Source organism: Urocitellus parryii, chromosome 1 (assembly GCF_045843805.1).
Source record: "Urocitellus parryii isolate mUroPar1 chromosome 1, mUroPar1.hap1, whole genome shotgun sequence".
In the NCBI taxonomy this organism is placed as follows: Eukaryota; Metazoa; Chordata; class Mammalia; order Rodentia; family Sciuridae; genus Urocitellus; species Urocitellus parryii.
Genome location: NC_135531.1, coordinates 100,106,033 through 100,133,213, shown reverse-complemented (window position 1 = coordinate 100,133,213; position 27,181 = coordinate 100,106,033). Strand labels below are relative to the sequence as shown.

At 34.8% G+C, this 27,181-nt stretch overlaps 1 protein-coding gene across 2 annotated transcripts in view; it reads left to right on the top strand.

Annotated features, from left to right (window-relative positions):
* Lars1 (leucyl-tRNA synthetase 1) overlaps positions 1-19,518 on the top strand; it is a 71,318-nt gene extending 51,800 nt beyond the window's left edge. For both annotated transcript variants that reach the window (XM_077800995.1, XM_077801002.1), the window contains 10 exons: positions 375-558; positions 1,727-1,817; positions 2,404-2,544; positions 3,652-3,792; positions 6,461-6,571; positions 9,421-9,531; positions 10,852-10,956; positions 12,628-12,723; positions 14,080-14,212; positions 19,134-19,518. In XM_077800995.1, coding sequence (XP_077657121.1) covers positions 375-558; positions 1,727-1,817; positions 2,404-2,544; positions 3,652-3,792; positions 6,461-6,571; positions 9,421-9,531; positions 10,852-10,956; positions 12,628-12,723; positions 14,080-14,212; positions 19,134-19,339 — 1,319 coding nt within the window. In that variant the 3' untranslated portion in view covers positions 19,340-19,518. The remainder of the gene's footprint in view (positions 1-374; positions 559-1,726; positions 1,818-2,403; positions 2,545-3,651; positions 3,793-6,460; positions 6,572-9,420; positions 9,532-10,851; positions 10,957-12,627; positions 12,724-14,079; positions 14,213-19,133) is intronic.
* The last annotated feature ends 7,663 nt before the right edge of the window (positions 19,519-27,181 follow it).

The window sequence follows — 27,181 nt, the reverse complement described above, 5'->3', positions numbered from 1 at the left end:
AATATAGATTGTTCAAATATTTGAACAGCATTAGAGTTCTTACTTTTGGTGATTTTTATTTTTGCTGTTGGTCTAGTACAGTACTTTAAAACAATTGTGATTTCCTTCCTTCCTTCCTTCCTTCCTTCCTTCCTTCCTTCCTTCCTTCCTTCCTTCCTCCCTTCCTCCCTCCCTCCCTCCCTCCCTCCCTCCCTCCCTCATGGGAAGCAAGTGCTCTGCCACTGAGCTACTGCCCCAGCCCCAATTGTTGTTTCTTAATGTGTATGTGGACTTTGTGCTGTGTTATGTGTTGTGTACCTAACTAGAGACGTAGTTAATACTCAGTAACCATATTATCAGTTCATTTACTTGATTTCCCCTCACCCTTCTTTCAGGAATGCGCTTGGCTCTGGCTGATGCTGGTGACACTGTTGAAGATGCCAACTTTGTGGAAGCCATGGCAGATGCAGGTATTCTCCGTCTATATACCTGGGTGGAATGGGTAAAAGAAATGGTTGCCAACTGGGACAGCCTAAGAAGTGGTCCTGCCAGTACTTTCAATGATAAAGTTTTTGCAAGGTAATGTATGGGTCCCAAACACTTTTTTTTTTTTAAACTTAGTGGTGGTGCATTTTTAAATTTTCTTTTTTTCCCTAAAAATAAGTTACATGATAATAGTAGCTACTATTTATTGAAGGCTTGTTTGTGCTAGGTGCTATGTTAATTACTTTCCATCTTTAGCTTTAGCCTCAAAGCAACTTTATATGGAAAAGATATTATCAACTCTATTTAAGAAACTGAGGCTTAGAAAAATAAACTGTTGCATTAAATACCTTGAAGCTAGTAATTGAAAACTTAGTATATGAACTTGTTTTTCTGTCCTCAAAGCCTGTTCTTATATAACCATTTTTCTCTACTGTTTCTGCATGTTAAAAAAGTGAGTAAAATGATTCTTTGTTGTCTAGCAGGACAAACAACCAATTGTAAATGCAATAATAGGGATAAAGAGAATTCATGGGAGATGTGTGAATTCTGGGTGTTTTTGAAAAATAAATAGGAGATATACAGGGAGAGGAGAAATTATGTCAAACCATGGAAAGGGTATAATAGTTATTTGACTTACAGTATGTGGAGTGCAAAGATAGGCAATGAAAAAGATTGGTGTCACTTTAGGCTAAATAAAGAAGGGCCTGGGCTGAGATTGTAGCTCAGTGGTAGAGCGCTTGCCTAGCATGTGTGAGGTACTGGGTTCAATCCTCAGTACCACAAATAAACAAAGGTTTATTAAAAAAAAAAAAGGGGGGCCTGAGGTGGTAAGAAAAAAATTTTCTTCCTAATATTCAGTATCAGTTACTTGAAATGCAGCAGTTAAGGCCTGGCTATGACTTTAATTAAGCTATTTTCATGGGCTTCAAAACAGAGTTTCCATTAAGGAATTTTAAACAAACATTGTTAACTGTGCTATCATAAGCAGGAACCTTAAACGTAAAAGAGGGCAATACTTAATGGTGAATAAACAATAAAGAGACTATAATAATTAGTTTTAAGGAGAACAAAGATGGTTTTGTGTTGAGCAGTTTTAAATGTTTTAGATAGTGTTCTCATTTTATTGCTTATTAGTGTATGCAGCAGCTTTATATACATATACATATATACTGTGTATATATAAATATATTGGTATGTAAATATATGTATTTGTGTATAATTGTCTTTAAATGCAGTAACTTTTTTTTTTCCTAATCAATAGTGAAATGAATGCAGGAATTATAAAAACAGATCAAAACTATGAAAAGATGATGTTTAAAGAAGCTTTGAAAACAGGATTTTTTGAGTTTCAGGTATGCTATTCTTTTGGTATAAAACATGTCATTGTGAATATAGTATGTTTTTCCCTTGCTATAACCTAATTGCATGTTTAAAGTACAGGCTGAAAATCTGGTTAGGAAATTTTTAAATTCACTTGTGATTTTTTAAGTGTTTCTTTGATATTTTTTCTCTTGTATTCATTTCATATAAAGAATTCTGCTCTTATTTGATCCATGAATATTAATAATATTAAATCTAAAAATCAGCTTATACTTTGTAGGAAAAGATTTAAAAGCTGATAATAATGAAGGAAAATTTGTAATTAATTGTTATTTTGAAAGCCAGTATCTTCTGAGGTTTTCCACAAGGTGTCAGTATTTCTTAAAGATTGTCATTTCAAGTGTTTAAGGTAAAAAAGAAAACTTTTAATATTCTTTAGGCAAAGACTGATATAGATTTACTTGCAAATTTTAAAAGATTAAATGAAATCTTTATAATTATTAATTATGGAATTTTTAAAGAACAAAAGCTTTTAAAAAATTGCATTAAATATAAGATACTGAAAAATTTTTGTTTTAAAGAAGTGAGGGAAATGGTAAATAATTTTGAATTTTATAGGCTGCGAAAGATAAATACCGGGAATTGGCCATAGAAGGCATGCACAGAGATCTTGTGTTCCGCTTTATTGAAGTTCAGACACTTCTTTTGGCTCCATTCTGTCCGCATTTGTGTGAGCACATCTGGACACTTCTGGGAAAGGTACCTTACAGTTTTAAAATGTCATGAGTGGTTTTGATTTTTGGCCTTATCAATTGTTGTGATTATAATATTACTTAAGAGAAAAAGCTGAAGAGCTGGCATAGAAGTAGTAGATCAGTGTTGAAATGCTTGCACAAGTCTTGGCATGTGCAAGGCCCTAGATTTGATCCCCATTACCACCCCCTAAAAGAAGAGAAAAAAGCTGAAAATGAGTATTTTAAGAATAATACTGGATTCATCATCGTAATTATTACAACATGTTAAAAATAACTAAACAAAACAATTAAATTGTATATGTGTCTTTATTTGTATATAAATGATACATATATTTTAAAATTGTAATAGTATGTGTTTCACCTAATTCCCATCTGTTAAGAAAAGTTGTAATACATTTGAATGTATTCAGCTATGCATTGTATTATGTGTATTTCAACTGTTGAAAAAAGGTGAAAACATTGAGAAAGATATAAAACAATGGTTTTGAGGTGCTTATAAATCAAAATAGAAGCATATGTTAGCATAAGTTTCTTATTATCAAATTCTAGGCATATATATATATAGGACTGTATATTCAGGATACTATATTTGCATTCTTACTGTGAAGATAAATTTAATTATTTTTCCCAGACTTGCAGATAGATTGCTGTTTTGATAACTTTTTCCAGTCTTAATAACTGGGCTCTTTTTTTTTTTTTTTCAGTGCATGAACCGTGCAAAAATGTGCTTATGATCTATATACTGAGTAGCCATAGTTTCAATACTGGATGTATTAATAGAATAAAAACTGGGAGTGTGCATAATTTATATAATAATGGTTAAATTTAAGCAAATTAGCATTGCATAATTTTCTTTGAAAGTGAGCATATGTGTGTGGGTATTAATATGCTTGTACAAATGGATGCTAATTAAGAGTGTAGAATCAGACTTCACAGCTTGAATTCTAGGGAACATTAGATCAGGGTCTGTAAAAGTGTGTTATGTGTAGTCAGGTTTGAACTCTGCACAGAATTACAGATGGTACCCTTGATATGAAACTGTAAGCAAGAACTGTAAAATAGTTGTGTTGTCAGATCTCACTGAACCTTTCTTTGTTTCTGTTTTTAAAAGCCTGACTCAATTATGAATGCTTCATGGCCGGTGGCGGGTCCTGTGGATGAAGCCTTGATACGTTCCTCACAGTATCTCATGGAAGTAGCACATGACCTTAGACTGCGACTTAAGAACTATATGATGCCAGCTAAAGGAAAGGTGAAGTTTGTTCCTTAAAAGTTATTGGTCTGATTTCTTGAACTGTAGGGGTCTAATTCTGGAAATATTTGCCTGTACCCATATGTTGAAGTGTTTCCCAGTTTTTTCTTCTGACAGTTGTAAAGTTTCTGGTCTTATGTGTAGGTCTTTGATCCACTTTTTTTTTTTTAAATTTTTAATTTTTTTAAATAGTTGTAGATGGACAACATGCCTTTTTTTGTTGATTTTTTTTTTTTTTTTTTTTTTTTATGCAGTGCTAAGGATTGAACCCATGCTAGGCAAGCGCTTCTGCCAGTGAGCTACAGCCCCAGCCCACTTTGGTCCATTTTCAGTTGACTTTTATACAGAGTGTGAGATAAGGATCTAGTTTCTTTTTCCATATATATATATATATATTTATTTATTTATTTATTTTTAAGTTGTAGTTGGACACAATACCTTTAGTTTATTTATTTATTTTTATGTGGTGCTGAGGATCGAACCCAGGGTCTCGTATGTGTGAGGCAAGTGCTGTACCGCTGAGCCACAACCTCATCCCAGATCTAGTTTCATTCTTCTTTTTTAAAATTTTTATTTGGGCTGGAGATGTGGCTCAGCGGTAGCGCGCTCGCCTGGCATGCGTGCGGCCCGGGTTCGATCCTCAGCACCACATACCAACAAAGATGTTGTGTCCGCCGAGAACTAAAAAATAAATATTAAAAATTCTCTCTCTCTCTCTCTCTCCTCTCTCTTTAAAAAAAAATGCATTTAAAAAAAAATAAAAAAAAAAATTTTTATTTGTCTTAATTAGTTAGACATGAGAGTAGAATGCATTTTGACACATTATACATAAATGGAGTATAACTTCTCATTCATCTGGTTGTACATGATGTAAGGTTACATAGGTCATGTAATCATATATGCACATAGGGTTATAATGTCCGATTCATTCTACTATCATTTCTACCTTCATGACCCCCCTTCACTTCCCTCTGTCTAGACCAAAATACCTCTATTTTTCTCTGCCCCTTTATTGTGAATTAGCATCCACATATCAGAGAAAACATTCAGCCTTTACTTCTTTGGGATTGGCTTATTTTGCTCTGTGTAATATTCTCCAGTTCCATCCATTTACTGGCAAATGCCATAATTCCATTCTTCTTTAAGTCTGAGTAGTATTCCATTGTGTGTGTGTGTGTATGTGTGTGTGTGTGTATACACACCATATTTATCCATTCACCTGTTGAAGGTCACCTAAGTTGTTTCTATAGTTTAGCTACTGTGAATTGAACTGCTGTAAATTGATGTGACTGTGTCACTATAGTATGGCTGATTTTAAGTCCTTAGGGTATAAACTGAGGAGTGGGTGACTGAGTCAAATGGTGGTTACATTGCAAGTTTTCTTGGGAATCTCCATACTGCTTTCCATAGTGGTTGTGCCAATTTGCAGTCCCACCAGCAATATATGAGTGTACCTTTTCCCCCACATCCTAGTTAGCATTTATTGTTGCTTATATTCTTGATGATTGTTGTTCTGACTGGAGTGAGATGGAATCTCAGTGTAGTTTTTATTTGCATTTCTCTAGTTGCTAGAGATGTTGAATATTTTTTCATATATTTGTTGATCAATTATATTTCTTCTGAGAAGTGCCTGTTCAGTTCCTTTGCCCATTTATTGATTGGGTTTTTAAAATTTTTTTTTTATTCTTTTTAATTATACATGGCGTAGAGTATATTTTGACATATTATGCATATGTGGAACATAACATCCCATCTTTTTTTCTTTATTTTTAAAATTTTATTTAGAGACAGGGTCTCGCTGAGTTGCTTAGGGCTTTGCTAAATTGCTGAGATTGGCTTTGAACTTTAAATCCTCCTGCCTCAGTCTCCTTAGTTGCTGGGATTACAGGCATGCACCATCATACCCAGCTTAACTTCCCATTTTTGTGGTTGTATATGATGTGGAGTTTTACTGGTTATGTATTCATATATGAACATAGGAAATCATTCTCTTTCATGTGGATATATAATTTCCCCATGCCCATTTGCTAAAGAGGCTGTCTTTTCCCCAATGTACATTTTTGACAACTTTATCAAGAATTACATGATTGGAGCTGTGTAGGTTTGTGTTTGTGTTGTTTCTGTTCCATTGCAAGAATCAATAAATGGGATGGCATCAAATTAAAAAGCATCTGCACAACAAGAGAAACAAAGTGAAGAGATAGCCTACAAAATGGGAGAAAATCTTTTCCAGCTACTTGTCTGACAGAGGTTTAATATCCAGTATATGTGAAGAACGTCAGAGCTCAACTCTAATAAAAACAACCCAATTAAAACTGAGCAAATGAGCCAAGTGCTGTGGTACATGCTTATAATCCCAGAAGACTGGGAGGCTGAGGCAGGAATATCACAAATTTGAGGCCAGTCTTAGCAATCTTTCTCAAAATATAAAAAAAAAAATTCTGGAGGAAGCTCAGTGGTAAAATGCCTCTAGGTTCAACCTTAGTACTCCCCCCCCCCAAAAAAAGACTAAAACTTGTATTGCTATATTCACTGCTAATACAGTTCTGTAGTGTGTATATTCATACATGGTAAAGGCAGTGGTAGTGTGCATCTGGGGAGTGGGTGTTCTCAGTTTTGATTTATATAAAAGCCAATGAAAGCTTTTTCCTTTGCTTCTACTATGTAGAAGACTGACAAGCAACCACCTCAGAGGCCCTCACATTGCACCATCTATGTGGCGAAGAACTATCCACCTTGGCAGCATACAACTCTGTTGGTTCTACGTAACCACTTTGAGGTGAGGCTCTTAGTAGACTCCCCCCCGCCCTTCCCGACAGTGTTGTGTCCTGCTTATGTTGTTTTTGTTTTTAGGATGTTAGCAGTGTCTGGGAGAAAGGTGACAGGTAACTTTGTTCAAGTCCATCCAGGTTGGGATCATTTCTTTGTTATCCTTGGTAGTTCATAAATGAATTCTGAGGGAAAGCTGCTATTATTTTCATCATTTCTAAAAGTTGGATAAAAATAGATCTAGTTGAATGTAATCAAAAGGTGGGGGTTTTTCATATATGTGGTTAAAATTATGGAGCAAAAGGACAGAGTTTGTCTTTTGACTTTGTTGTGACTTAAAAGGTTGGATTCAAGCCTTAACATTGTTATATTTGAAGTAAATTGAAGCTTCATTCTTCCAAACTTGAAAAGAAAATGTTTTAATTTGATAATAGAAAGGCTAAGGGTCAAAGATGTTTTTGGGAAGTATCTTTGTAATACAATGGTTTTATATAAAGTAAATTCAAAATTTATACTTAGTTCTAAATTTTCTAAAGGAAAAAAAATTCCTTTTTCTTTTACATTCAAAGAATAGGGAACATATTGTATCTTGTATAATTTGTACTTTTTTACTCAGGTAACCAATTCAGTTTTTAATAGACACAAACCATTAAGGTGCCCTTAAGAAAGAGCCTGAACAAAATAGGGATTATGGTGAAAATGAAGTGATGACAAAAAGAAATCCATAGCTCTGATTTCCAGATCTTTTTTTCTTTTTTAATATTTTTTTTAGTTGTAAATGGACCTTTATTTTATGTATTTATATGCAGTGCTGAGGATCGAACTCAGGGCCTCATACATGCAGTATATAATATATATATATGTATATATATATATATATATATGTATGTATATGTATGTATATATATATATATGTATGTATGTATGTATATATATATATATATATATATATATATATATATATAAATTTTTAGTTGTAATTGGACCCGATACCTTTATTTCACTTACTTATTATGTGGTGCTGACGATTGAGCCCAGGGTCCTGCATGTGCGAGGCAAGTGCTTTACTGCTAAGCCATAATCCCAGCCCCTGAGTTCTGTTTTTTAAATGACTAATTTTGTTTGTATGTATGTATGTATGTACGTATGTATGTATATATCCGGGATTGAACTCAGGGCACTCAGCCACTGAGCCACATCCCCAGCTCTATTTTTGTATTTTATTTAGAGACACTGTCTCACTGAGTTGCTAAACAACTGGCTTTTGCTGAGGCTGGCTTTGAACTTGCGATCCTCCTGTCTCAGCCTCCCAAGCCTCTGGGATTACTGGCATGTGCCATTGCTTCTGGCCCTGATTTCCAGATTTTTACTGGAATTTTGCCAAACTACTTAGTTAATTAAGAAATACTCAGAAAAGCTGCTTTGGCATTTGTAAAATTTGATGGAAAGTGAAAAGCCTTTTTTTATACCTTGTGAATCTATTTTTATGGATATTTGTATCTTTGGTTGTGGGTAATAGAAATGGAAGATAGACTTGCAGATTTTGAATTATGGCAAGTAAAAGATAAACACTACTTTGAAAATGAAATTGTAACTCAGTGGATTGATATATTCAAACCAGCAAATCAGAGGACTAGTGGAAGAATCAAATATAGTAGTATATGATATCTCAGGTATTTAAAAAAGGCATCGCCTCAGTTCTTTCAGAAATTAAATATTTATTTTGTATTCCTTGACTAGATATTATGTTGTTTTGAAACAACATCATTTTTTGGCATTATCAGCTTCTTTTTAAAGTTTCGTTTTCATCCAAAAGAACTAAAAAAATCTTAATTTGTAATCAAGAGTGTTGTTATGTTAAATATGGCACCTTTTTGATGATGTAAGGAAGAGGAGTGTTTCCCATCCTCTTTTTTCTTTCATATTTTCAGAGAAATACATTGACAAGTGGAGAAAATATTTTTTTCCCCCATGAATTTTAGTAAAGGTTAGAATTAAATGGAAATAAGTTCCTCGAAATCTTTGTATATGTTTCTTTTCATTTAGATTCATTCCCAGCCCTTGACTTTTACAACTAGTAAAAAAATAAGTTGCCCAAAACTCTGTAAAGGCCACCTGCTTTATTTCTCACTAAATTGAAGGAGCCATTGATGTTTATGGAAGTGATTTAGATTCAGTCAGCACATTTCGGACTGGTGCATATTAGTAATGTATGATAATATGTGTTAGTTTTTAATAAATAGAACTGACAAGATATTTAAATTTTTTTTGTAGTTGTAGATGGATAGCATGCCTTTATTTTATTTATTTCATTTTTTATTTTTTTAATGTGGTGCTAAGGATTGAGTCCAGTGCCTCACACATGCAAGTGCTCTGCCACTGAGCTAGAGCCCCAGCCCCAAAATGACAATATTTTTAACATGTTGGTAACTAGGAATTCTTTCTTTTCACATTGGTAATAACAATTTATTTAAAAACACTCAAAAGCAGACATTATATAAATCCTTATGAAAGTTGTTTAGTTTTCCATTTTAATATGACTAATGAAATGAAGATAAAGAACTTTATAAGACTATATTCTGTTCTTACTAGATAGGAACTAATGTTACAATCTTGGAGTTGCTATTATTGTAAGAAAGACTAAATATTCAGTGCCGTACACTTGGTTTTCTCCTTTAAACTAAGAAAATGTATCTTCTAAATTTAGAGTTGAAAACTCCTTTCTGCATTGTTCATTCAGCCTTCACTTTGCCATGATATTGAGGGCTGCAGATATGCTCTGCTCTAATAGACTGGTAGAGCCACCATTTTGTGTCTGGCTTACTTCTTCATATTCCTCTCTCCCCTTTCCAATTTTAGACCAATGGTGGAAAATTGCCTGATAACAAAGTCATTGCTAATGAACTAGGTAATTTGCCAGAATTGAAGAAATACATGAAGAAAGTGATGCCGTTTGTTGCCATGATTAAGGTAGGCTGTGGACCTTTCGCAACTGGGATACTGGAGTAATGCTTAGGCAGGATAGCAGAGGGACAGAGAAAAGCTTTGGGCAAAGTTTCTCTCCCTGTGCTCCCCTTTCCTACCTCCCCGAAATCTGCTAAAATAACACTTTTCAATCAATGGTAGTAAGAAATGAGCTATCAGATTTTGGGTTTACCTGAGGGATTGCTGAATATGTGAAAATATGTATTATGGAAGAAAAATTGGTTTAGAATTGCTGTACTAAATTATTCCCTTCCTATGCTTCCTTCTCTTGTTTTCAGTTTGAGGGGAAAACGTTCTGTTTTTACTAGATTTTATTACTGGGACCAAGATTTTACATTTGTGTAGTTGTAGGTTAGAGTAAACTTTGGTTATAGTAATTGGACCAAGGATTCTAAACAATGACTCTAGATAATTTGGGCCAGATAGTTTTTTGTTGTGAAGAGTTGGCTTCTTTAGGATTTCATTTAGCTTTAAAGAAGCACTGTCAGACTGTTTACATGGTGTATATATTTTAAATAATATTGGTGATTTACCCTACAAATTATCCCATCCCCCACCCCCTCTGCCCCCCATACTGGGGATTGAACATATGTTCCCAACCCTTATTATTTTTATCTTGAGATAGGTCTCACTGAGTTGCCAAGTCTGTCCTCAAACTTGGCATCCTCTTCCCTCAATCTCTTTTGTAGGTGGGATTACAGATGAACAAACTCAAATTCATCTTTTTTTCAGGGACCCACTTCTGCATAACTAAATAAATAAATAAAATAATGGTCCATCAATGACTAAAAAAAGTTACAAAAAAATTTTTTTTGGTATAAGATTGTTTATTATATAGTATGAATTTTTTTTCTTTAAAGTTTATGGGAATATTTTCAAGATTTTTTTGTTTGGTATCTTGGAAGATTAAAAAAAAATTTTTTTTTTGATTACCTTGGAATCATATATTTGTGTGATTCCAAGAGCCCAAGGCCTTTTGTTTAATTGTTGAAATGTAAAGATTTTTTTTTTTAAACAGGCATGTGCTGCGCTGTGCCTGGCGGCGGGGGGTGGGGGGGAGATTTATATAATTTTATTTTTAGTACTAATGGACACAATGCCTTTATTTTCTTTCTTTATTTTTTATGTGGTTCTGAGGATCAAATCCAGTGCCTCACACATGGTAGGCAAGTGTTCTACCACTGAGCCCCAGCCCCTCGAAATGTAAAAATTTTTATCAATTGAGAGAAAAATGATTGCTTTGAAGGATGTAAATCAGTGTCTTTCTAATGCAATTTTATTTTTCAAAAACATTTTGACTGTTAGGAAAATGTGGAGAAGATGGGGCCTCGTGTTCTAGATTTGCAATTGGAATTTGATGAACAGACGGTGCTTATGGAGAATATAGTATATCTGACTAATTCCCTTGAGGTAAGAGGGCTAGGGATTGTAGTTACTAATAAACTATAGTAGCCATGACCCAGTTTTTGAATTTTATAATAAGCCTTTTTATAAACTTCACCTTCTATGTTTAGTATTTTTGCCAATTATATTCAGTCAAATATTTGGAGGGTAAGAGAATGAGAAGGCTATAAAATTTTCGGAAAGAATAATAATGAGCTATCATCATGTTTCATTTATCAGTTATCCTACGTGTAAAAACTATGTCTAGATTTTCTCCTTAGTTTTTTTTTTTTTTTTTTTTTGGAACTAGGGATTGAACCCAGGGGCGCTTAACCACTGAGTAACATTCCCCAGCCCTTTTTATATTTTATTTTGAGACAGGGTCTCACTAGGTTGTTGAGGCTGGCTTTGCATTTGAGATTCTCCTACCTCAGCCTCCCAAGTTGCTGGGATTATAGGTGTGCACTACCACACCCAGCCCAAATTGTTTTTAAGAAAACAAGAGACCTTATATTTAAATGCCCACAAAGTCTCTTTTTACAGAACACTGTAAATTGTTTTTCCCCCTCCCTCAATTCAACTTCAGATTCACACAATCTGTGGTTTATGATTTGTTATCAATCATAACTACATATATATATATTCTGAAAATGCTTTCTCTCAAACAGCTTAGGCAGAAGGGAAAATAATTTGCTTCAGAAAACTGTTAGAGACTCAAAGTGGTTTCAGTGATAATGAAGACATACAAGTCAAAAAAATGATGCAGATTTAGAGTTTCAGTAAAATTGTTTCATACAGAGATGGAAGAAAGTTATTCTAAATAAACATTTAATTTTATTGTTTTTATTTTTTTGTTGGTGAAGATTGAGCTTAGGTCTTTACACATGCTAAACATTTGCTGTTTAACACTGAGCTACTTCTCCAACCCTTGAACCTTTTATTTTATTTTTTGGTATTGGGGGTTGAACTTAGGGGTGCTTTGCCACTCATCTATGCCCAGCCCTTTTTAAAATTTTTAGTTTGAGACATTATCTTGTGCAGTTGCTGAGGGTCTTGCTAAGTTGCTAAGGCTGGCCTCAAACTCGCAGTCCCCCTGCTTCAGCCTCCTGAGTTGTTGGGATTATAGGAATGTACCTTCTTGTCTGTCTTAAGTATTTTATTTTAAATGAGTTAATGAAGTTGAATATTAATTAACATATTTTCATGTATATGTATTTATAATCGTTCACATGTATTTCTGAATTTGTCTAAGCTTTATATATATATATATATTTAGTGTAGTTAGACGCAATAACTTAATAACCTTATTTTATCCATTCATATGTGGTGCTGAGGGCCGAACCCAGGGCTCCATATGTGCCAGGACAGCACTCTACCGCTGAGCTACAACCCCAGCACCCCCTGAGTATAAGCTTTTTCTCCTGATTTCCTTTTTCTTCTATGTGCCATATAGATGCCAGAATTCATTATAGGAAATGATAAATATGACTTGATTAAGAATATTCTGAGACATCTAAGATGAGGATTAAATAACTGATCACAGATTTTATTTAATGTTTATTTGGAAAATAATAAAATTACACAGCCCATTTCATGTTAAGTGGGAAACCTAGTTGTGCTCTTGATGAAATGAGGTGGTGATTAATTTCAATCATATTAAGTGATACTAATGACTTCCATTTTTTCTCCTTTATTTAGATAGAACATATAGAAGTCAAGTTTGCCTCTGAAGCAGAAGATAAAGTCAGGGAAGACTGTTGTCCTGGGAAACCACTTAATGTTTTTAGAACAGAAGTAAGTTGAAGGAATCTTATTGAACCATTGCATTTTAGAGCTAGAAGAGACCTTAGAGGTCATTACATCTAAGCCCATCATTTTAAAGATGGAATGAAGAATGGTCCAGAGAAATTACGTGATGATTTGTTCCAGGTCACAGTTAGAAATGGAACTAAAGTTGAGGTCTCCTAATTCCCTGGTCATAACAGTAGTTACTTTTCCTCACTTTACTCTTTATGGATGGTATCCGATCTTATTTGAGGTTTTAAAAATAATAAAAATAATATGAGTTTCAGAATCCGGTGTTTATTAAAAACAATATAGTAGCAATTTAAATATCAGACTTTTTTAAATAGTGAAAAGGAGCTTTTCAAACTTTAGATAAATCTTAATTTGATTGTTATTCCAGGCATTTTGTTTTTTGGTATAAACCACATCAGTACATCATCTTGTTATGCTAGAATTGCGTCCTCCTCCCCCCTTTTTTATATTTTGTTTATCATTGGTGAAATAAAAGGTCTTGAGGTTTTAGAGATTCTATTTATTTGGCCTCCAAGAATCCATTCAGATTGGCAGCACTTGGCGAAGTCCAGTGTACTACAACTGAGTATACATGATGCCCTTTATATCTTGATAAACAGAAGACTTAGATGTGTTACTTTTTCCACATTTAATTGAAAACTTTGCAAACAGAAAAACCCTGTTTTGAAAGAATAATTTTCATAATCCTGGAAACCTCTTTAATTTATCATTGTATAATGATACTCTTATTACATTCAGATGTGGTAGTTTTCAAAAATGCAATTTTTGAAATTTTTGAAATGCCTTGGAGATAGATAGAAATGAGTTTAGTTCATGCTACTACCAAGTATTCCATTAAGCTACTGTGTATTTAAGTCTTTTACTGTTGAAATAATAAACAGAGTCCCTGTGAGAGGTAGAATGATCTAGAACTGTGTTTAATCCTTGCCCTGTCACTACCTCTGTGACTTTGGGCTACTCAGTCTTTCTGTTTCTTGGCTTCTCATTTGTGAATAAGAGTTGAAAGAACTACCTCTCAGGATATAGAACTATTCTAAAAAAATGTTTAGTACAATACATGATGTATAGAAGCTTAACAAATGGTGGTTGTTGTGGAAGAGAAAATAATTATTACTTTTGTCTATCGATATTGATATTTGTAGTTGTAGTCATTTTTATGTAGGTGTCTGCCTATAAGCATGGTTTTTCATTTGAGTAGTCTTAGTCAAGATTTTAGAATATCAGAATTAGGTCTGTCTTTCACTGAGTTGAAAGTGTAGCAGAGTTTCCCCTTTCCTTAGTAGTATTCAGGTTTGATTTCCTCTAACAGTCATTCATTCTTTGTTTTCCTAGCCTGGTGTGCAGATTTCCCTGGTAAATCCCCAGCCATCCAATGGTCACTTCTCAACCAAAATTGAAATCAGACAAGGAGATAATTGTGATTCTATAATCAGGCGTTTAATGAAAATGGACCGAGGAATTAAAGGTAAATGGCTTCCCTGAAACTTCACTTTTTGGCAGTAACTTATGAATTTGATTAGTTTTAAGCAGAGGGGAGAAAGAAAAGTGACTTGCTTATGGATAGCTGTGTAATACAGAGTGTTGAACCCAGAATCAAGAAACATTCTTTTTAGGACTCTGGGGTTAGATACTAGTTTAGTGACTTTGTCATCTAAGCTGTGATTTTTAGCAAAATGAGGAAACAGGGTTAGATAATTTTTCAAGATTCCATCTAGCTCTAGAATTGTAACAACTCATTTCTGTTTGTCAGAGGTAATTTAGGATAAAGAATACACACCTTTAATATTCTCAACTAACCCCTCCAGCTGGGTCTGTTCTTGGGGAAGGAAGGAAGATAAACAGAATAAAAGTTCTCGAGGGCCTGCCATTTGTTAGGCATTTAATCCTTTCACAGTCCTATAACATAGATGATATCATTGCCCCCTTTTTATAGATAACAAAATGAAAGCTCAGAAACACTAAGTAACTTGAAAAGTTTGTTCATCTAGTAAATCTTGGAGGTGGAATTCAAACTTGAGTCTGTTTAACTCCAAAGTTCATATTCTTTCTTCTAAATTATGTGCCTACAAGTAAAATAATAATCTCAATTTCTGATCAAGGTCTTCTGTGATTAGATTCAGTGTAGTAATTTTTGACTTCCTTTTTTCATCACCTAGCCAGGTCCTGGGCAGAGTGTGAAGGGAGTTAGTCTGTCTATATTGTTTTCCTTCTGAATTATGAAGTAAAATTAATATCGAGAGTCTCTATTTTGCATGTTCTCTCCTTTTTATTTTATTTATTGTTTGTTCTTTTTTTAAAATTTGGGGTGCTGAGAATTGAATCCAGGGCTTTGTATATGCTAGGAAGCACTGACCATTCAACTACACTGCCAGTCCTCCGTTTTTTATTTTGGTGTGTGTGTGTGTGTGTGTGTAGTGGTGGTGTTGCTGGGAATTGAACCCAGGGCCTTGTGCATGTGATGCAAGCACTCTACCAACTGAGCTATATCCCCAGTCCTTCTCTTTTCTTTTTGAGAGCAATCAGAAATGGATTAAGCCATTTCCTATCAGTATAAAAAATTTCTAATGATTTAAAAATACAAGACAATGACTTTTAAGAACTACAAGTGGTAAATTTATATATGCACAAATTAAACATATAGCACACACAAAAAAAGATGAGATTATTTCCAGCTCTGGTAATCAAGGATGAATATATGGAGAAAATATTTTTTTGGATGTGCCTTGAAAATTATATATGTGATGGTGAGGGGAAAGGTATATCAGGAGGAGGAAAGTACCAACTATGTGTTTACTCTGTATGGATCATCATCACTAGGTATATATTAGGGCTAGGGATTTTATTTTTTATAGACATATTTTTAACATTTTAATAATTTTTAAGTATACAGTTCAGTGGCATTGAATATATTCTCATTGCTGTGTAACTCACCAACATTTATCTCCAGAATTTTTCATCTTCCTCATCTGACTGAAACCCTTTACCTATTAAACTGAATTCCCTATTATGCCTCCTTCTAGTCTCTGGTAACCACTGTTTACTTTCTTCCTCTGTGTATTTGACTATTCCAAGTATCTCATGAATGGAATCATATAATATTTGTATTTTAATCTTTTGATTGGATTTATTGGGTATATTTTATTTATAAACTTTTTCTTACTATTTTTAAGAGACGGTGATCTCACTATGTTCCCCAGGCCCGCTCTAACCTCCTGGGCTCAAGTGATTTCCCTCTGTTGGCCTCTTGAGTAGTCAGGACTACAGGCATGTATCATTGTACCCAGCAACATTCACTCTTTTTGTGTTTAGCTTATTTTACTTTACTAAATGTTTTCAAGATTCATCCATGTTGTTATAGACATTTATTTTGCTATCTTAGGAAACTAGATAAAACAGAATGGTAGCTCAGTCATTTAGAATGTGTAGGTTATAAGAAGCAGAACTTGAACATTTATAGAAATATGAATATGTAAGAAACCATTTTGTGACTTGTCATTTTTGTATTGCAAGTATTCAGTCATGAGGGGATTTCATAATAGGAAGAGACCTTAGCTTTGAAGAACACTTTAGTGTTTTGTTTTTTTTTTTTGGTACTGGGGATTGAACTCAGGGGCACTCAACTACTGAGCCACATCCCCTGCCCTATTTTGCATTTTCTTTAGAGACAGGATCTCACTAAGTTGCTTAGCCTCTCACTTTTGCTGAGGCTGGCTTTGAACTTGAGAACCTCCTGCCTCAGCCTCCTGAGCTGCTGGGATTATAAGCATGCACCACTGTGCCTGGTAACTTTAGTGTCTTTTAAAGAAAATAGGTATTTTTATGGACTCACTGGGTAGGATTGACATAAGGTTGTAACCCATGAAAGGATGCATTCCTATATTGAAATTGCATATACTTAGGTGTATCACTGAATAGGTTCTTCAGAGTTGTACAGACATGTCTTTCTTATCTCTTGTCTTTTCTCATGGTGCCTCTGGCAGAATTCTTATATTCTTTGTCATAGTGGCTGTGAATAGTATGATGATAGTGTTTTAAGTTTGGTGTTGGTAACTGCTGTAAATTTTAGAAAACAGAAACATTAGGGGGAGTTTGAAATTGATATTCCTGTAAGTATTTACCAAAGAGATCTAACCTTGATACTTTTCCAGAAGCCCTCAGGATACTTTGATACCTTTGGGGGCTGAGTGTATCGAGTATATGAGATGGAGAAGAAGTTAAATTCAATAACATAGTTCTTAGTCTGTCTGCTGCAATAGCCAGCAAGTTGTCCAATTACTGCCAATTGTATTGAAGGTGATTATAATCTAGGACCAGTAGGAACTACACTAAAGCCATCATTTCACTCCACAAAGGCCATTGAGCAACTATTTGATGATAATGACTTTAAATCATTCACAACCCATGCCACAAATGAACTAATAAGTTGGAGGTGAAAGACTCCATTTCACATTATCAATCCCTAGGGACTTTCAATCACTCTCATCTTTTCTCTAAGTGCCTTAAATCTTGTATAGTTGCAGACTTAAATTTCAACATTTTCAATAAGAGAAGTCTGGGATAAGAAAAGATAGTAGAACCACAAAGAAAGCACCAAGAATTTATTGGCATTAATGAACTACATGGTGAAACATCAAAGTAAATGTGTTTTGTCACTTAGAAGCCTAATTGAGTATTAAGGTTTATTTGAAATAGTTTGAATTAGAATTTCTAGAAGTGAAGAGGGAAGATTGTTTCAGAGAGAGAGAGAGAGAGAGAGAGAGAGAGAGAGAGAGAGGGGGAGGAGAGATTTGAAGATATGCGCTAGAAAAAGGCCTTATATATAAAATCTACTGGTAAGACTTATCACTGCTTCTATAGCAAAATATTTGGTACCACTGATGTACAGTATGAATTGCAGTGGTTGTGAAAATGAATTGTATTCTCCCAAGTAAGATCATGACTGTCTTAAAGATTGTGCCTGCTGCTTAGGACTTGTGCTATGTCTGAGTATAGGTTGTATGGTTTCTGCAGAGGCTCTCCAAAGACTCTCCAGCAGAGTTTGCTTTCATGGTAGGAAGTTGTTCTGTAAGCCCCAAGATTTCTTGTCTAAACTTGTGGTTCTTCAGTTTTTGTTTCCTAAAAATAACACAATACCTGGATAACTTTTATTCCAGATATCAACACCAGCTGCATTAATGTCTCCTTTTATCTCTTATCCCTCTCATACTAAGCTTCATACTCTCAAGATGACATGAGTGAGTGTAGCTTACAGACCACCCAGCAGTGTGTTTTAGAAAGGGGTGGGTGTAATTCAGAAAACAATTTCTGTTTCTTTGGATGAGGTTAAGTATAACTAGGCATGCTCCACTTAGAATGAGTTATAAACCCAGAATCATCATTAGTATTCATTTATAATATTTTTCTGTCATGTAAAACAAAGTCATTTGGGGATGGGGATATAGCTCATTGGTAGAGTGCTTGCCTCACATTCACAAGGCCCTGGGTTTAATCCCCAGGACCACCAAAAAAAAAAGAAAAAAAAAAAAAGTCATTTGTTCTTGGGAGGTCTCCACATTGCTTGAGGAAATTTCTTTAAGGCTCAGTTGTTGGTAGGATTGTTAGATCATAATTTTTTTCATGAAAAAAGTGCTTTTTTTTTTTTTAATTGCCAGAAGCCATCTTATCAGCTTGCACAAGAGCATATCAAAAAAATCTCAAGCAGAGTAGGATTGAAACTCATCTTGAAATTTGAAATTTTAAAAGCTTTGCCTTTTCCTTCTGCTTTGCTCCTTCTCTGCTTGTCTCATCAACTTGTTAATACAAACACTTTGATCTTTTGAGCAAAGCAAGAAATGGATAATGCTATTTCTTATAGTAGTAATTATTTCTCCAAATGTAGCTCTGAGGAAAGCTATAACTCTTGCAAGTTTAATGCATTGCAGGAAACACAACAAGAAATAAATAAGTTTTAGACTTTTTGATTTTTTTTTTTTTTGTAATGCTGGGGATTGAACCCAGGGCCTTATGCATGCAAGGCAAACACTCTACCTACTGAGCTATATCCCTAGCTCTGGACTTTCTGATATTTTGAGACATATAAAAAGTGATTTAAAGATTATATAAGTTAATGCTCAAAAATACACTCAGTTTTTTCTTTCTTTAGGTTGTCATTCCAGGAGATATGCTATGTAGATTGTCTGACAATCCTTGATCTGACTAAAAAGCTGAAAATTTATTAGATTTCAGCTGTGCTCCTGAGATTAGATCCTAAAATTTAAATATCCGACGAAAATATTTTTGTTTAGATATAACAATGGGTGTGTTTTAATTTGAATTATCAGTCTCACTCGTGAGTTCAAGTCATTACTATAATTAAATGTTCATATTGATAATCTCTTCTGCTATAGACCTTTCCAAAGTGAAACTGATGAGATTTGATGATCCACTGTTGGGACCTCGGCGAGTTCCTATCCTGGGAAAAGAGCACACTGAGAAGACACCCATTTCTGAGCATGCTGTTTTCCATGTGGACCTCCTGAGCAAGAAAATTCATCTCACTGAAAATGGGCTACAGGCAGACATTGGCGATACAATTATTTATCTGGTTCATTGAACTCATGAAAATTGAAGATTTACCGTAGTTTCTAGGTATACTACTACTCTTAGATCCTTAGGCTAAGCCTAAATAAATTTTATTTCTAACCATTAAATCTGTATGTAATCACAAGTCATCTTTGATTCATGGACCTAATAAATTTTGTGCTATGCTATGTTATTTTTTTGAACAAATTATTGCCATTTGTCAGAAGTTTCTAGTCCTCAACACAAAAGTGTCAATATGCTTATTTTATGAGGTGTACTTTTATATTATTTTTGAAGGTTTAGAATATCACACAGCTTTTTATAATATATCAATTTAAGGAGTTAGCTATCTTTTTTATTTAAAGAAAAAAATAATAAGACAGCCAGTTCTATTTAAGAAAGGAATTCTCATGATTTAAAAGAGTAAATGAGAATATTTTCACTTAACTATGATCACTAAGTATTTCATGTAAAGAACAAATAGGTTCTGTATTTTTTAAAACTTTTAAAAACTTTAATATAGCCAGTTAACAATCAAATCACATTTTTTTTTTCAGGGCTAATAGCAGTAGTTTAAAAGTAGTTTATTTCATCTACACTAATTTAGGTATTTTAACAGAAAGAATTTTTCTCCTAGGAATTTGCATTTACCAAATTTGAGTCTGATTGTGTTTAAACATCATTCTGACTATAATTTTTGTTATTTTTTAATGGTGCTAGGGATTGAGCCCCCAGGGTATTCTACTGAGCTTCATATCTAGCTCTTTTTATTTTAATGTGGGTCTCAGTAAATTGCTGTGGCTGGCCTTGAACTGGAATCTTCCTGCTTTAGCCTCCTGAGTCACTGGGATTACAGGCCTACATCATGCCGTTATTTTATTCTTGCCGAAAGCTTTTAATATTGTCTGTGTATCATTCTTCATATTAGGAAAAAAAATGTAAGGCATTGACTAACAGAATAACATTTCTGTCTCTGATGAATTTGATTATAGGGAAAATCCAATTTTTGATAATTATCAGGAACCTTATGTCTAATTGTGAGGTTATATGAATGGATTTCATGATTTAATTTTGTAATTCAGGATTACTCAGCCTAGTTGAATGTTTTATTGTGGATTTATTGAAGCAAATTATAGAAGGTTAGAACTGAAATGTTCCTTAGAAATCCTCAAGTGCAAATCACTATATTTATGCTTGAGGCAGGCAGTATGGAATAATGAGGCAAGATCATACTTTTTCTTTCTTTCTTTCTTTTTATATTTTCTAGTTGTAGATGGACATAATATTTTTATTTATCATTATGTGGTGCTGAGGATCAAACCCAGGGCCTCACACATGCTAGGTGAGCACTATACCACTGAGCTACAACCTCAGCCCCAAGATCACACTTGCTGAAGTCAGGCAATCTAGGCTAGATTCCCATTTCTTCAATTTTTCTGTTTGTGTGATCTTAGCAATTACTCGGAGCCTCAGTTTCATCTATACAATCAAAGTAACAATGGCACTTACCTTGTAGGCTTATTATGAGATATTTAGGTATAATCTAGGAAATCTGTATCCTTACTGTTTTATTTTCAGCTTAGATTTACTAAAATCTATTATGGCCCTTTATTTACTCCTTATAGGTTGGACAGCTTCTACTTTGCATATAAATATAGATTGTATCATCTTTCTGATAAATTGAACTTTGTTGTTGTTGTAGGGGATTAAACCCAGGAATGCTTAGCCACTGAGCTACATCCCAACCCCTTTTCTTTTTCTTTATTGTTTTGAAATAGGTCTCTTTAAATTGCTTAGGGCCTCACTAAGTTGCCTTGAGATCCTCCTGTCTCAGCCTCCCCGAATTGCTGGGATTTTATAGGCATGTACCACCATGTGCAGTTAAATTGAACTTTTTTTTTTTTATTGTGGTGCTGGGGTTTGAACCCAAGGCCTTGTGCATGTGAGGCAAGCACTCTACCAACTGAGCCATATTACCAGCCCTAAATTAAGCTTTTTTAATCAGAAAGTTTTTAACTTTTAGTTTTTCTTTCTTTCTCTCACACTTGTCTTTTTTTTTCTCAAGTCTATTTTGCCTAATAAATAATATAGTAATTCCAGTTTTCTTTTGGTTAGTGTTCATGTGGAATACCTTTTTTATTCTTTTACCCTTCTGTAACTTTATTTTACCACTCTATTTTGACAAATTTAAAGCCTGCAGGAGAGTTGAAAGTATTGGCCAATAAATATCCTTATACCTGTCACCTAGATTTATCAGTTGTTGGTATATTGTGACATTTGCTTTATCTGTCTCTAGCCTCACATTTGTAAGATAAACTTTTTAGTTTAGAATAGTTTTTAGATTTCTTTTTTTTTTTTTTAAAGAGAGAGTGAGAGAGGAGAGAGAGAGAGAGAGAGAGAGAGAGAGAGAATTTTTAATATTTATTTTTTAGTTCTCGGCGGACACAACATCTTTGTTGGTATGTGGTGCTGAGGATCGAACCCGGGCCGCACACATGCCAGGCGAGCGCACTACCGCTAGCGCCACATCCCCAGCCCCAGTTTTTAGATTTCTTATAAGACTGAGTTCCTGTACAACTTTCACCCAGTTTCCCCTATTAACATCTTATATAACCTTGGTTTGGTTGTCAAAGCTAATTAACATTGGTACATTACTATTAACTAAATACAGATTTTTTTTTTTTTTTTAAAGATTTTACTGTTTTGGGGCTGGGGATGTGGCTCAAGCGGTAGCGTGCTTGCCTGGCATGCGTGCGGCCCGGGTTCGATCCTCAACACCACATACAAACAAAGATGTTGTGTCCGCCGAAATCTAAAGAATAGATATTAAAAAAGATTTTCTCTCTCTCTCTCTCTCTCTTTAAAAAAATTTTTTTTTCTAAAAAAAAAAAGATTTTACTGTTTTTTCACTAGTGTCTGTACTATTAAGGATCTTGATTCAGGATACCATATTGCATTTAGAATGTACTTTAAAAATTTGGAACCATTTGAGAATAAATTACACCATGACGCTTAATTTTTGAGTATATTAAAACATGCATCTCCTAATAAGAACAATGACATTCTATATAATCACAATATCATTGTTATGCCCAATATATTTAGGATACAATAATACTAGGCAATAAGCTTTCCTAATTGGGATAATAAAATTTCCTTATTGAGTTACTGTGTTGATGCCTCTTAGGATCCAGTGAAAGATCAAGCATTACAGTTTATGGTCTATTGATCTTTCTTTTTTAACAGTAAAACATCGTCTTAGACACTTTTACATCTATAGGTGGCCCATTCAGCCAAGATCTTTCCCAAGAAACAATCTATAGAATCAGTACACTATTGCCCATGTGTTAAAGGGACAGAGACAGATACAAATAAAAAAACCATAATGACAGAGGATCCCAAAACCATGGCCTACAGACAGAAACCTTTAAAACAGACCAGATAGGGAAAAAAATCTCTCCAAGGTTCCAACTCCTGCTTAACCATGACTCCTACACCAGTAGTGCCACAGATGTCTCCACACGGGAACCAGATGCTCCCACAAAGGAGAACCAGAATCAAGGGTTTTGGTGTGCACACTGGAGCTTACCAGATGGCCAAGGTGTCATGACTTTACTGCATTCAGTTTTCCTTTTTCTGAAAACAGACCAAAATGGAGCAATTCTTACAATGCCAGTAAAGAAGGCGGGAGTTCCCCCAAGCAAAGGGGCTTTGGCAGCTGTGGGGAGTCTCTCAGTCCCTCCCTTTACTTACAGCAATATAGCTCCTCTGGTTTGGTTTGACCCGAGGCACACTTTCCAGTAGTCAGCTCTCAAAAAGTTCACCTTACATCCTCCGCATGGAAGTGCAGTTGCTTAGAGTGCCAAGCTTGCCCAAAAAAGCAGAGCGGGGGCTGCTCTCAGGTCCCATTTGGGTCACCAAAATTTGTAACCTAAAGCTTGGTCCAATCAGTGCCAATTTAATAATGAGGATACAGTTGTGGGAAAGAAGAAAAAGAAGGTTTATTGCTTTGCTAGCAAAGGAAAAATGCAGGGGGTTCCTGTCCCTTAGGTTGTGACTCTCTTGATCTTTCTTAAAGCAGGACAATTTTCTGCTTCTTTCTATTTTTCTTTGGTCTTTTTTTGACAATGACTATTTTTGGTACCAGGGATTGAGTTCAGGGGCACTTGACCACTGAACCACATCCGCAGCCCTATTTTGTATTTTATGTAGAGACAGGGTCTCACCGAGTTGCTTAGCGCCTCGCCATTTCTGAGGCTGGCTTTGAACTCTCAATCCTCCTGCCTCAACCTCCCGAGCTGCTGGGATTACAGGCATGTACCACCTCTCCCGGTCAACAATGGCATTTTTGATGATTAAGCCAATTAGTAGTAGTATGCCTCAATCTGGATTTGTCTTATTTTCTCAGAATCAGTTAAAAGTCTAGTGCTATCTGGGTAAATATTTCCTATTATATCAGTGTTAATATATTGTGGGTTTGTTCCATTTATAATGGTAAGTTTGATCACTTGGGTAAAATGGTATCTTCAGATGTACACTTCCCTTTTCTAATTAATAAGTCTGTGGTGATATTTTGAGACTCTGTATGATCTAAATGCTTGTACCCCTCCCCATTCCTATGTTGAAATGTAAGCTCCACAGTAATTGATGTTTAAAGGTGGGGACTTTGGGAGGGAAGGTTAGGTTTTGAGGTGTGTTCCCTCAGGCGTAAGGCTAGTGCCCTCATAAAAGAGGCTTGAGAGGGCTCTTTTGCCTTTCTGTCATGTGAGGATGCATAGAAAATATAATTTATAACTTGGTTTGATGGTGCATGCCTGTAATTCCAATGACTTGGGAAGCAGAGGCCTGTGTATTGTAAATTCGAGTTCAGCCTTAGTAACTCAACAAGACCCTTATCAGCTTAGCAAAGACTGGGGATGTAGCTCAGTGGTAAAGTGCCCCTCCATTTAATCCACAGAATAAAGGCAGGGGGATATCTATGAGGAATAGACCTTTACCAGACACCAGATGTGCTGGCCTTTTATCTTGACTTTATAGCTTTCAGAACTGTGAAAAATAAATTTCTATTGTTTAGAAATTACTCAATTTAAGAATTTTTTTTTAGGGTGGGGGTATTAGGGATTTAACTCGGTCAATTTACCATTGCTCTACATCCTCAACCCCTTTTAAAAAATTTTTGATTTTGAAACATGGTCTCATTAAGTTGCTTAGGGCCTTGCTAAATTACTGAGGCTGGCCTTGAACTTGGGAACTTTTGTCTCAGCCTTCCAAGATGCTGGGATTACAGGTATATAATCCTAGCTCACTGCACCCAGCTCAATCTAAGATATTTTGTTATAGCAGTGCAAATGGATGAAGACCCTATTTGTGAGCAAACTTACATGAAGTGATAGCATTCATGGATAATTTTTGTGATATTACTTTGATGGTTGTAATATGGTAAGTTCTTATAAATGATTAAATTATCTCATCTACCTTAATTAGGTATTGTTTTTCTATAAAGAAGCATTCCTCTTTCTTTTGTTTCCCCACCTCATTCTTTTAAAATCACCGTGGACTAAAGTTAGGGGTGTATATAGCTCAGTAGTAGAATGCTTGTCCAGTATGTGGGAGGCCTGAGTTCAGTACCCAGTACCACACATAAATAAGTAAATAAATACGATCACTGTGAACTGATGTATTTTTTTTCATATGTGTGCTAATCCTTTATCGTTATTTGAATATTCAGTTTTCCAAATTTAACCACTTGTGGAGCCATTCCAGCTGGCTCCTCTGTCCTTTTGTTATCTCCCCACGAGACTTAGAGCATTTTTTAACTTAAAAGCTCAAGAAGTTTCTAACTTACCTCATATTTTCCTGTCCCAGAAAGAATTAGGCTTTTCTCCAATAACTCTGCTTTATTTTAATGGAGAATGGTATTAAGAAACCAAGTGTTAAGATCTAATTGGTATTAAAATCCAAGTGTTTTCTGTGCTCATTACTACCAAGGACTTTTTTTTTTTCAATCTTTCCATTGGACACAGCTAAGAAGTGTTATGTATTTTTTTAAATCATAATTTTATATAATGCCACAGAATTATTTATTGCCTCCTCACCTTATGTGTATTTCCCTCCTTTACACAGTGAGAATTCTGGTTGTTAAGAATCTCAGTAATGTGGCTGGGGTTGTGGCTCCGTGGTAGAGCGCTTGCCTAGCAGGTGCAAGGACCTAGGTTTGATCCTCAGCACCACATAAAAAATAAATAAAATAAGGATATTGTGTCCAATTACAACTAAAAAATAAATATTTTTTAAAAGAATCTCAGTATATTTTACTCATTTGGTCTATTAGAATTACCAATCCCAATTCTCTACTAACATTCTACTAAGTAGAGTTCAATACTACTTTTGCAGTTCTTTGTGTTCTTAGAACATACCCTATAAGGGAAATAACATCATATTTAAATGTTTCTTGAATTTTTCTTTTTTGGTACTTCTTTGGCAATTGAACCAGGGGCAGTTAATTAATTAACCACTCAGCCATATCCCCAGCCCCTTTTTGTATTTTATTAGAGACAGTGTCTCACTGAGTTGCTTAGGGCCTCACTAAGTTGTTGAGGGTAGCTTTGAACTTGAGATCCCTCTGCCTCAGCTTCCTGAGCTGTTGGGCTTACAGGCATGCACCACTGTGCCTGGCTGTGTGTTGTTTCTTAAGAAATGTTTTTATTGGTCCTTTGTAATTACATATCACAGTGGGATTCATTATGCCATGTTTCTACATGCACATAATTTGGTTGATCTCATTCTCCAAAACCTTTCCTTTCCCTCCCTCCCTCACCCTGATCTATTTGCTGTACTCTGCTGATTTCCCTTCTATTACTAATATTATTTTAATCAGTACATTAGCATAATGTCTTATAGACATTATAATGTCTATAAGAATGGAACTCACTGTGATATTTGTACACGGACATAAGCATAATTTGGTATATTTCATTCCCTAGTACTTCCCCATACTTTCCCCTCCTCCCTCCCTCTCAATCCCTTTCCTCTATTCTAGTGACTTCCTTCTATTTTCATGAAATCTCTTTTTTTATTTTTTCTCTAGCTTCCACATATGACAGAAAATATTGACTCTTGACTCTCTGAGTCTGACTTTTTTCACCTAGCATAATGTTCTCCAGTTCCATATATTTACCAGCAGAGGACAATTTTATTCTTTTGAGTAAAACTGCATTATGTGTATATACCACATTATCTTTATCCACTTTTCTATTGATGGACACTGAAGCTGGTTCTGTAACTTGGGTGTTGTGAATTGTGCTGCTATAAACATTGGTATGCATGTTTCACTATAGTATGCTGATTTTTGTGCTTTTGGATAAATAAGGAGAGATATAGCTGGGTCTTTTGTGGTTTCATTCCTAGTCTTGAAATATCTCCATTCTGTTTCCAAAGTGGTTGTACTCACTTGGTGCCCCACCAACAATGTATAAGTGTACTTTTTCCTCCCACATTCTTGCCAGCAGTTATTTTTATTTGTATTCTTGATAATGTGATTTTAATGGACAGTCATTAGTTTCTCTTTATATCAAGTTTTGTAGTTTCCTTTTTATTTATTTTTTAATAAGTAAAATACGTAATTAAAAAGTCAAAACCATATCCATTCAGAGAATTCTTACTCTCTTGCACTACATTCCCACTCACACAATAGTAAACTGTTGTCATTATTTTCTGGCTTACATATTTCCCGAATTTCTTTTTTAAAAAATAGAACTGTTGTTTATATGTGTAAACTTTAATTTCTTCTATATTATGCAAATAGTAGCAGGATATATCTATGGAATTATATATAAAATTATTTTACACCTTGCTTTCCTAACTTAACAAGAGA